The sequence below is a fragment of the Mobula hypostoma genome, chromosome 7 (assembly GCF_963921235.1).
Source record: "Mobula hypostoma chromosome 7, sMobHyp1.1, whole genome shotgun sequence".
Classification (NCBI taxonomy): domain Eukaryota; kingdom Metazoa; phylum Chordata; class Chondrichthyes; order Myliobatiformes; family Myliobatidae; genus Mobula; species Mobula hypostoma.
In genome coordinates, this window is record NC_086103.1 from 140543135 (window position 1) to 140555736 (window position 12602).

Below are 12602 nucleotides of genomic sequence, written 5' to 3' on the forward strand. Positions count from 1 at the left end.
AATGTCTTAATATAATTTTGAATTCATTGTTCCCTCCAATGACTGCAAGCTGTCCAGTTCCTGAGGCAACAAAGCAGCCCCAAACCAAACCTTTCTCCGCATAGCATCTTTTAATACCTCATGGAAAATTACACTTAAGCCTTTCATTCCTGAACCTGTACAATACGTAAAACAATTAGAGAAATAAGGGAGCAAAACTTGTTTTTACAATTTTATTGTTAACCAATGAATGTTCAAAATAGTTATGCTCAGTTGTACAACACAGTACATGGTGCCAGGGAAAAGCATTTGTAGTTATTTTTAGAAGAAACAAACCAATGTATTTTATAACAGGTGTTCTATAATGCTAGTGATAGCAACTTTAGCCTTTCAGTCAATATACACTGGAAATTATGGATGATCAAGGAGTTGCACAATTTGATAAGTGGAACTCTAATCAGGATTACAGTTTTATTAAACTGCATTGTCCAATACCGATACCAATGTACTAACATCAATGTTAGTGCGGACATTTCAGAAAAATCCACTGGAATCCACAGTATTTCAACTTGCTCCTGTAAATCTATTGTCCAGTATAAAAATACTAATGCGCATGCCTTAGTGCATGTTTCTATGCATTAACAGTATTACACTGCAAGTAGAAATACTTCAAAACATTTTTTAAGCATATGCACAACATTCACTAATCAGTCCTCAGAAATTGCCTGCTGTCCCTCTAGAAAAGTTTGGTATGCAATTACAAAAAAAAACTAGATGTTAACTCATGATGCAAATCAAAACTTTACCTGTAATTATAGTCACAAAGAGCGCAACAAAATTGTTCATTATTTTGCCTACCAGGCATGTTAAATGCTCAACTATAAATGGCAATTTAAATAAACCATCATTACAGATATTGAATGCTGATTTATAATGCATAATACCAACAGGAATTTAGCTGAACCAACTACAGAGGAAGCAAGGACAAATCAGAAGTGAATTTATTGCAGTAAAATGGTTATTCAGGAAATGTAGAGAGTTTGATAACAAATGTTAAAACACCATTCACTGTCTGTCCTAATGTAATTTACTCATTACTTGAATTTTATTATGCAAGTTACCTCAAACATCATTCACCTGAAATGTGTGCACATACACATTTGGAAAAAAGCATCCTGGGTTCCAACACAATTATTAAATGCAATACAAATACTTGTCAGCCAATTTTATTTCTAATGCACAGATTAGACCACTCTATATAGTAGGTATTGCAGCCGTACACTTCAGATTTTAGAATAACAGGTACCAAAGATGCAAGAATTTTAAAAAAAACATCTTTTATATGATTCACATGTATTGAGAGGGTGTTTGATTGGCCATTCATCATGTGTATAATATTGAGGTAGTATACTGTCCCCACCTTGGGACTGATGTTTTCATATGCTCCCCTGCCAGAAAGGCCCAATATTAAGAATTGTTCACTAACAGATGCTGTATTAAATTTGATTTATGTAAACATAAAACCCTATGACTCTTCATTACTTGCTGTGTCTTAGAGTAGTTTCTAGCTGAACTATTATCATTTAAGTCTTTGTGAACAGGTAGGCAAAGAAAACCATCTATGATGATAAGACATGAAACACCAACTTTAAAGATATTTAGTTTGATATTTTACTGTATTCAGATAATATTACATTTCAGTCACTGAAATTAGACCTGAATTATGCAGGCTTTGCCATTTAAGGCAGATTGCTTAAATCCTAAGTTCTATACTAACTTTATACAACTTTTAAGAAAAGCTACAGAGATTAAGCCAACTTCACACATGCATTTTACTGATATTAAACATGCCTATTCAACAAAAAGCAACAGTATTTTCTGAATAACTCCAGCTGTTAACTGTTGTGCTATAAAATGTTTTAAGGATAGTTACCAACTGCCTTAAAAAATTTACATCTAACTCCTGCAGATCTAACAAGTACAATACTTTGGCAAGGTGAATTAATGTTACAGTTCCAGAATGCTACTTGTTCCTCTGCTAGTGGTTCAGCTGTTTTAAAGAACATTATAAAGTAACTGCACGCTCACATAGCTTCAAATTCATCAATGCGCTGTTTTGTGTTGCCTTGTCGTATCTGTCGCAGGGTCTTATATTTGTCACGGCCTGCCTTAACATTCTCAGCATGGATGACATCATTTACAGTCTTCTTTGTCTCATCACGGGCATGAGCCAATTCAGAACTTAATGCCTGTTAAACAAATTAAGTAGTTTCAAAAGAGAAAAAAAAAACATGCTTTTAAATTAGAAAAATATGAACAAATATTTTAAGATTGAATATGCAAGGAAAATAATGTTTATCAATTATTAAAAGATTATTCATTCAAGAGTGTGCTTCATCCAGTGTACCAAATAATTCAGACAATATATTCAATCTCTAAGTTGTCTACTGTCTGAAACTTTATTTCAAAAGACTTGTTTTTGCAGAGCTATCACACTTAACAAACACAGATTTAGAATGGATAAAAATTATGAAGTTAATTGCACAATTCCTTTAAAAATAAAGCACAATTGAAAAGTCACGTGATTAAATCTGTGTGATTTTAGAGAGTCAAAAACTCATTTCCTTTTCTGCTCTGAAAAGCCAAATATGTCAACATGGTTCAAATTAAGTTACGTTTGCAGTGTGATGGAAGCACCAAATTGTAACCACCTCTGGAAAGGTTAACAAGTTCTTTTTGATGTTTAAAAGCATTTAAAACGTCACCACTAAGATCCCACAGTGAGTGCAATAGGGTAGGTCATCACTGACCAGCAAATTGACTGGCTCAAAATATTAGGTATCCTACAGGGGACAATTCTGGTCCCTCGTCCCCAGAATCAGTACATTGGCAAGGCATGTGACAAGAAACTGAAGTACAAGAAATAGGAATTTGGTCATATTTGAGATAAACAATCTATAGGGAAGGTGAGGATTGAGATGGATTAATGATGGCATTTTAGGGAGATTCTCACCAAATGTCAGTAGCACTATGGAACCAATGTGTGCTACATAATTCAGGATTTGCATGCATATGTGAAGTCCCACATTTGCTGATTGTACTTCACCAGCAATTCCCCAGTTGTACCCCCTGCAGAATGTTTGCTTACTGCCACCAGACCCATATCCCAGGACTTCCTCAGGGTCAACTTCAAGCAACATTAGTCTTGGTGCAGGAAAAGAAATTCCATTCACTTGCACAGAAGCAACAGAAGTGCCAAGGGAAAACATTAGACATGATTTTAACAAAGTTAGCTTTAATGTTTTTAATTAACTCAGTGATTAAAAAAGTAACAACTTAAATGGTTCTAAATGTCAGGGATATTCAAAAATACTCGTTAAAGTTTTCAGCAGCGATGGGCAGAACAGGTTTGGTTCACCCCATGACATTATTATATTATTCATTTCTATTTTGGATTAGAAAGATTCTGTGGAATTCTTTGCAAGATAGTCGGTCAATTTTCAAATTAGTGAAAATTCAAGTACATATTTGAAGGCACACAATTTAACTGTCAACAACACTGCAAGTTAAAAAATGTGGAGTCAAGATTTGCTAATTATTAATTTGCTTACATTCAATGATTTTACATGGATATATTTCGCATAAAGCTTCAAAGTCTTATTATTTTAAAAACTTAACCTACTTCAGAGCATACACTCAGTAGCCACTTTATTAGATACCCTTGCATCAGAACAGGTATCAACTGCTGGCCAAATTACATTGTGTACTTCTCACACAGGCTTCCAAATTTGCAAACTGAATTTACTTCTCCAACATTGACAAGTTTTGAGTGCTAACATGTGCTTCAAAAAGGTACTGTCTATAAGCAGGAAATCTCACAACAAGTGAATAAAATTTACCAGTGGCTATGAGCAGAGATAAACAGATTTGTTAACCACAAAATTACAAACAGTTGCACAAAATTGCAATACGCAAGAAGCAAAATGAACAAATAAACACTGATGATAGAAATCCAAAAAGTAGAAAAGCTGAAACTTCAGAAGATCAGGTAACATCTGCAGAGTGTAAAACAGTATCTTAGACCTTCAGAAATAGCAAGTTAGAGATAAGACAGGGAAATACAGAGTGGGAAGACTGCAAGAGTACATGACTCAATGGAATAATGGTGCGAAGCAACAGCAGATGAAACTTAAAAATCCAGAATGTCTCTAGCTCAAAAATATACACAACATACAAGTCCACATGTATTTAAGGTTGTGTTGGGTTCCCTTAAGAAACTGCTCTTCAGAAAATAAACTCAACAGGTGCTTTTTCTTCTAAATTAATTAGTTTTGACCAGGAAATATTCAAAATGTGTTTAAAGAGTACAAAGGTGATGAGATGGTATCAGAAGGAACCTGGCAGGCATAGATCGGGAAGGGCTGTTTTCTGGCAAAGAGATGCTTTATAAGTAGGAGGCCCTCAAAAGTGAAAATATTGAGAATACAGAATTAGTATGTTCCTGGTGAGATAAAAAGAAAGGCCAACAGGTTTAGGGAACCTTAGTTATTGAGGGATATGGAAGTACTAGTAAAGAGGTGGCAGCACATATCAGGCCTAGGCAGTTAGGATCAAAAAAGGCACTAGGAGTACCTGAAATGCAATAGAATACAGAGAAATCAGGAAGACTAAAAGACATGACTGCTCTGGTAGACAAAATGAAAGATAATCCCAAGGGCTTCTATAGTTATATTAAGAGCTAAAGGATAGCAAGGGACAAAATTGATCCTCTTAAACATCAGCATGATCATCTATGCATGGAGCCCAAAGAGGTAGGAGATCTTAAATGAACTTTTTGTATCTGTATTTACCTAGGAGACAGCTTATAGAATTGAGGCAAATGAGTAGTGAGGTCATGGACTGTATCCAGATTACAGAAGAGTTAGTGCTGGCTGTCTTGGAGGCAAATTAGGGTGAACAAATCCCTAGGGTAATATATACAAATGATGGAGGAATAGAAAATGAAATGAACAATCAACGTTTCGGGCCAAGACACTTCCTTAGAACTGAAAAGGAAGGGAGAAGAAGCCAGAATAAGGTGGCGGGGGAGGGAAGTAGTACAAGCTAGAAGGTGATAGGTGAAACCAGTTGAGGGGAAGGGAGGTGGGTGGGGAGTAGGGATGAAGTGAGAAGTTGGGAGCTGATAGGTGGAAGAGGTACGGGGCTGAAAAAGGGATCTGATAGAGAATAGTAGACTATGGGAGAAAGGGAAAGTAGGGGGGTGGGGAAGAGGGTGGGTCTAGAGAGATGATCCTGCTGAAGATGGTGCAATTTGCAGAGAATGACGTGTTGCATATGGAGGCTCATGGCGTGGTAGGCAAGAGCAAGAGGAACTCTAGCCCTGTGAAAGCGGTGGGTGAGGATGGAAGTCTGGGAAATAGAGGATATGTGGGGGAGGGAAACCCTGCTCTTTGGAGGAGGAGAACATCTCAGATGTTCAGGAAAAGAAAGCCTCATACTTGGGAAGTGATATGACAGAGACTGAGGAACTGATAAAAGTAAATGGCATTTTTTTTTTTAAACAAGCAACAGGGTGGGAAGTAGTATGATAACTATAGTAAATACACTATACTTCTTCCCACCCTGTCCCTTGTACACTGTACTACTTCCCATCCGCATCACATCAGATCAGTAAGGATTGTGTCACAAGTGTTGCTGCACCTCTGGTATCAACATAGCGTACCCATAATTCACTAATCCTAACCATATATTTATTTAATTAGCGGTACAGGGCAGAGGAATGTGGGAGCAAATCAGAGAACCTGGAGGAAAAATTGTCATGGGCAGAACATACAAACTCCTTACAGACGGCAGTAGGAATAGAACCACACTCTTATAGCTGGGGGTGTAATAACATTAGACTAACCTCTACTCCTTAGCCACAGGTGAGCTGACAAGAGGACTGGAGGATAGCTAATGTTCCACTGCTCAAGAAAGCCAAGAATAAGCCGGTGACCTTGACATCAGTTGTGGATAAATTATTGGAAGATATCATAAGGGATGAGATATATAAGTATTTGGATAGACAGCAACTGATCAGAGATAATTAGCATGGCTTTTTACAGGTTTAACCAACAAAGAGTATTTTGAGGTGGTTACCAAGAAGATTGATGAAGGAAAGATGGTGGAAATTGTTTCCATGAGCTTTAGCAAGGCTTTTGACAGTCCCAAATGGGAAGCTGGTCCAGAAGGTTAAGCCATTTGGCATTAAGAATGAAGTAGTCAATTGGTTTAGTGAGAGAAGTCAGATTAGTAGATGGTTGTCTCTCTGGCTGATGGCCTATATCCCACAGGGATCAGCACTGGGTCCACTACTGTTTATCATCTACATTACTAATTTAGATGATAATATGGTAAACTAGATCAGCAAATTTGCAGATGACTTTAAGACTGGGGGGCACAGTGGACAATGAGGAAGGCTATGAAAACTTGCAGCGGGATCTTGATCAGCTGACAAAAATGGGTTCAAAACTGGCAGATGACAATGCTGATGAGCGCGAGGCGTTGCAATCTGGGAGGACAAACCAGAGTCGGGCTTACATAATGAATGCCAGGACTGTGGTGGAACAGGTGGAGCTGGGAATACACATCTATAGTTCCTTGCAAGTGGTATCACAAGTAGAAACAGTCACAAACAGAACTTCTGGCTTATTGGCCTTCACAAATCAGGGCATGTAGTACTGGAGTTGTGATGTTATGTGTATAAAATATTGAGGCAAAATTTCAAGTATCATGTGCCATTTTGATCACCTACAATACCTGCAGGAAAGAAGGGGAGGAGGCAAAAAGATATTATAGGACAGTTAACCTGACTTCAGTGGTTGGGAAGATGTTGTGGAGTCCATCAAAGATGAGATTTCAGGATACTTGCAGGCACATGATAAAAAGACCAAAGTCAGCAGTTTCCTTAAGGGGAAATCTTGTCTGACAAATCTGTTGGAATTCTTTGAGGAAATAATATGCAGGATGGACAAAGCAGAGTGGATGTTGTTTACTTGGATTTCTGAAGGCCTCTGACAAGGTGTCACATGAGGCTGTTTAACAAAGTAACAGCCCACAGTATCACAGGAAAGAATAGCAGGGGCAGAAGATTGGCTGACTGGCAGGAGGGAAAGAGTCAGAATAAAGGGGGCTTTTCTGGTTGGCTGCTTGTGCCACAGTATTGGACTATTTCATTTCACGTGGTCATACACTTTGGTACAAGGAATAAAGGAAAAGACTATTTTCTAAATGGGGAGAAAATTCACAAATCAGAGGTGTAAAAGGACTTAGGAGTTCTCATGCAAGATTCCCTAAAGGTTAACTTGCCAGTTGAATCTGTGGCAAGAAAGGCAAATGGAATGCTAGCATTTGTTTTGCAAGAACTAGAATAGAAAAGCAATGATGTAATACTGAGGCTTTAAAAGGCATTAGTCAGACGGCACTTGAAGTATTGTGAACAGTTTAAGTCCCCTTATTTAAAAGATGTGCTGGCATAGGAGAGGTCCAGAGGAGGTTCACGAAAATTATTCTGGGAACGAAAGGGTTAATGTGGGAGTACCATTTGATGGCTCTGGACCTGTATTTGCTGGTGTTCAGAAGAATGTGGGGGGTCCTCATTGAAAGCTATCAAATATTGAAAGACCCAGACAGAGCAGATGTGGAAAGGATGTTTCCTATAGTTGGGGGGGGGGGGGGGAGGGAGTCTGAGACCAGAAGGCACAGCCTCAGAATAGAGGGACATCCACTTCGAACAAGGATGAAGGAATTCCTGTAGCTGGAGGGTTGGGAATCTGTGGAATCCATTGCCACCGATGGCTATGGAGGCAGTCATTGGGTATATCTAAAGCAAAAGCTGCTATGCTCTTAATCAGTAAAAGTGTCAAATGTTATGGGGAGAGTGCAGGAGAAGATTGGCAGAGCAGACTTGATGGGCCAAATGGCCTAATTCTGCTCCTATGTCTTACTATCTTATGAAAAGATGTCAATAAGCTGAAACAGTGCAGAGAAAATTTACAAAGATGCTCCCCCAACTTGAAAACCCAAATTACAGCAGAAAATTTAAATAGATTAGGACCATTTCCTGGAGCATAGTATAAGAGAAGATCTTAGAGTTTTGCATGATTATGAGGAGAAAGTTAATGTAGACATCCCTCCCCCCAACCAGGATGAATGAGATGAGGTGATAAGTTTAAGGTGAAAGGTAAAATATTTAAGGGGAATCTGAGGGGAAACATCTTGACTGAGTGGTGCAAATGTGAAGCGAGCAGCCAGCACAAGTGGTAAATGCGGGTTCAGTTGTAACATATTGGAGAACTTTGGAAAGGTACAAAGAGTGGAGCATAGTGGGCTATGGTATGGGTACAGGTAGATAGGACTATGTGGGCGAACAGGTCAGCATAGATTAGATGGGCAGAAAGGCTTGATTCTGTGCTGTAGTAGTCTATGATTTTGAGATCCAGACCTGAATGGAAAAAATCAAGTGCCTTGGATTCTTAATTGCCACTCAACCCTTCTAAGATAATAAAATTAATTTTAGTTTGACGAGGAAAGTATCCTATTACTCAAGTTAAGCTTAACAGCAAGTAGAAAAGAAATAATAACTCATACATGTCAACTATATGGTCTGTAACTGAGTGATATTGATTGATGAAATGACAAGCGGTCTATAAATTCCACTCATTTGAAAATTAGAGTGGAATTACTATGTATCCTGGATGCAAGTTTACGTCATTAAAAAGACCAAAAAAAAGAACATTTTTGATGTAGGGAGAAAGGTTGATTTTAATTATAAAACTACCCAAACTACAAATTCAGAAAAAGTTAAAATATTGAATTAATATTTATTCAAATCTTGGTATAATGTTTTGTTAAACCATATTGAGGAGTGGGCATTCTTACAAACTTAAACCCCAATAAGAATTTCACATTTGGTATAACTGACATCCTGTCGAACTCACCTGCAGCTGTTTCTTTACACGTTCATTCTTCTGTGTTTCAGTTATGCGCTCCTCCTCACTGCGATGGTTTGCTACTCCTTCTGATAAGAGTTCAGCACTGGCTTCAGCATTATTCTCATCCTGCTCATCATCATGCTCGTTTTCAGCTTGTGGAATAACAAGTGGAGGTGGCAGAGGAGGAGCTGTCATCACAATCTTCAACTCTTCCTTGGTTTTTTCCAAGTCTTCCTGAGCCGTGACTGCCTAAAGTTAGGGGGGAAACAAACAGCTTTTGCCAATTTGTACTGTCAGAAATTCTTCACTCATTTTCCAAATACAATTATGACCAAGATTAACCTACTAAATGTATAAGAATTCTCTGCTAGTGTTGTTTGGTAGAAAAATCAGGCATTTTAATCTAATTAGAAGCATTACTGAAAGGCAATATTCCAATAGAATATGCAGCTCGGTACATTTCTGATGAAACAGTTTAATTACTTTCTGCTGCCATTCTGTGGCCTCTTCTTCCTTCTTTCTCTTTGCATCCTCCAGAAGAGCAATTTTGGCAGTAAATTCAGCGAGTTCAGCTGCCTAAAAAAAAAGGAAACTATGATTACTCGAAGTTGCTGAAACGTATGCACCATCACAATCATACATTTTCTGCACCTGAAAATTAGCCACTAGGCATGTAGAAATATAAGAATAAGCGAAGCATTAACAATTTTCCTTCAGCAATAAACATTGAGTGTAAACTAATCAAGGGCAGGTGGTGCCAAACGTTAAACTAAGCAGACTTCAAAGAACTGCCCAAATAGGCAAAGAAATTGGAGATCCTTTTATTTTGGATACAGTTGCTTACTTGGCTTAAGAAAAAGTTACATTGCACAAATGGTGCATTTTTACAAGCGTACCAGTTTGGAGTTAAGGTTATTCAGCCCACCTCAAGGTTGCAGAAGAAAAAAGTTTCATAAACTTGTCTTGTAAACAACAGCGCAGAAGTATCTGTGAACTGGGCAACTGTCAAGAATAGCTAGACAAGTTTATTGCTGAAGCTGACAATACTTCCTACAAAAGTTAGGGAGATGCTGAACATGTACCTCATGGCTGCAGTGTTCACTTGTAATATTTTGTTAATTATACACCCTAATACCTGTTTGGCTGATTTATGCCTATGAAATAATCTTGAAAATTTTATTACGTTACAGCAGGGGGCTGCCAACCTTTTCTATGCCACAGACTCCTACCATTAACAAAGGGGTCTGTGGACCCCAGGTTGGGAACCCAGGTAGAGCAGTGGTCCCCAACCACCGGGCCACAAAGCACGTGAAACCAGGCCGCAAGGAAACAATATGATTTGGCAATATGAAACGATATGAGTCAGCTGCACCTTTCCTCATTCCCTGTCACACACTATTGAACTTGAACATAGGGTTGCCAACTGCCCCGTATTAGCCGGGACATCCCGTATATTGGGCTAAATTGGTTTGTCCCATACGGGACCACCCTTGTCCCATATTTCCCCCGCTAAGGCAGAGCGTTCCTATGAAATCATTCGTAAGCCGAAATGGTGTAAAGTGAAGAAGCAATTACCACTAATTTATATGGGGAAAATTTTTTTGAGCGTTCCCAGACCCAAAAAATAACCTACCAAGTCACATCAATAACACTTAAAACCTAAAATAACACTAACATATAGTAAAAGCAGGAATATGATAAATACACAGCCTATATAAAGTAGAAATAATGTATGTACAGTGTAGTTTCACTTAACAGAATCGGGAAGATGAAGCCAAAACCAATTTGTAGTTTAAAAGAAATCAGCACGTTCGTGCATGCGCACACAGGTGCCCGTGCAAAGCTTCATAGTCATTCTAGTCTTTCTCGGGGTAAACACAAATGTCCCGTATTTGACTGCTACTTTTGTCTCTTATTTGGGAGTGAGAAAGTTGGCAACCCTACTTGAATACCCCCCACACCCCCCTCACTTCGTCGGCCAGTCCGCAAGAATATTGTCAATGTTAAGCCAGTCCGCAGTACAAAAAAGGTCGAGGACCCCTGGTGTAGAGCATCCAGACAGGATTGGGCTTTACTCCAATTAAAGTCTCAACTCAAAAGTAGTTTCACCCTATTAAAAATAAGGATATTTTGAAATTTGTAAAGACAACCTTCTCATTGAAGCCATTTATTGTGAAGAGGGGATGGAGGATAGCTAGAATACTCTGGCAATGCTTGGGATGCTCCATGATAGGGATCAGTCAAGCTAAAGCTAATTATATTCAAAAGATGACCTTTATTTGAAACAGAGAAAGTACATTTGGAGGGAAAAAAGTGACTCAAGAACAATCCAAATTTTTGCACTCGCAGCCAAGACAAGCTGGGAAATCTCTTATATTGTAAAGCTCCCAATGGTTTCACCTTGAATCATCTTTTTTTGTTTCATTTTGTCTTTTTTAACCAAACAAACTCCTGCCCTGCTCAAAAGGACAGGAAGCAGGTGAAAGGGTAACGTTTGCAATAGATTTCTAGTCAAACAAAACAAAAAAAAGAAAAATAGGGTGTTAACTTCTGAGCGGGGAAGAAAGGAAGATTGGTTGAAAAGCTTTTGATTTTGCTTTCTGCATACCTGGCTCTGTAAGTGTACAAATTTGTAGACAAGCTTTTAGAGGAACATTCAAGGACACATCAAGCAATGTTTGCTGAAATGCTCCCATCAACCGATTTTTCCATTCAGATCCAGCTTAACAGAATGCAAGATTTCTTTCAAACAGCCCACAAGATCCTCATTACCTTGCAGAAAAAAGTCCTCATACAAAATGGGGATGAAGCATTAGTTTTTCAAGTAACTTATAGCTGGACTTCAAGATTTGATTCTCAAGTTTTTGAGCTAGTTTGTAGAACATTCTAAAGATACAAGCACAATAGGCAAGTTTTATTTTATGAAGATCAGCTAGGGAAGGGGAGGTTTAGTAGAGGGGTTGGTCTTTTACTCCTCAACCTCTTGCTGGATTCAAACCCAATGAAATATGATTTTATAAAACAAAAATATTTATATTAGTTATGGAGAGAAGGGTCCACAAATTAGTGTCTTCCAAGGGCAAAGATAGCAAATTTAAGGAAGCTGACTGACAAGGAATATTGAGGCACTGGTCAATTGGGATCAAGGAAATCTCAGGAGTATAAGATAGAGAATAGAAAGAACATGAGATAGCTTTGGCAGATAAGGTAAAGGAGAATCCCACAAGATTCTAGAAGAACGTTAATAGCAACAGGGTAACGAAGGAGAAAAGAAATCCTGTTAGGATTAGGGTCAATATGGTCAACTATGTCAGGAATCACATGATTGCATGAGGTACGAACATTCTTCATCAGTATTTACTGTGGAGAAGGTCATAGAGGCTAATGAATTTGAGGAAATGAGTAGCAATGTAACTAAGCAGATCACTGTTGTAAAAAGGTGCTGGTTCTCACAGTAGGAGTCAGGTGTTAATGGAGGGTTCACTTATTTTTTATGTAAATAGAGCCACCGCATGGAACAGGTACTTTCAGCCTCACTGTCCAGCAACCCACTAGCTTAACCCTAGCCTAACCACAGAAAAATTTACCATGTCGCTGGTTCAGTGCTGTTGGTGTTACATAAAACATAGAATTCTACATCACATTACAGGC

General features: G+C 38.4%; 1 protein-coding gene across 4 annotated transcripts in view; it reads right to left on the minus strand.

Moving 5' to 3' along the window:
* Positions 1-200: 200 nt before the first annotated feature.
* The window catches only part of LOC134349591 (radixin), a 93588-nt gene continuing 81186 nt past the window's right edge, over positions 201-12602 (minus strand). For 2 of the 4 annotated variants that reach the window (XM_063054147.1, XM_063054146.1), the window contains exons 11-13: positions 9435-9527; positions 8958-9200; positions 201-2228 (exon numbers count right to left, since the gene is read on the minus strand). In XM_063054147.1, the coding sequence (XP_062910217.1) occupies positions 2064-2228; positions 8958-9200; positions 9435-9527 (501 nt within the window). In that variant the 3' untranslated portion in view covers positions 201-2063. The remainder of the gene's footprint in view (positions 2229-8957; positions 9201-9434; positions 9528-12602) is intronic. The other 2 variants (XM_063054148.1, XM_063054150.1) reach the window with 1 other exon arrangement.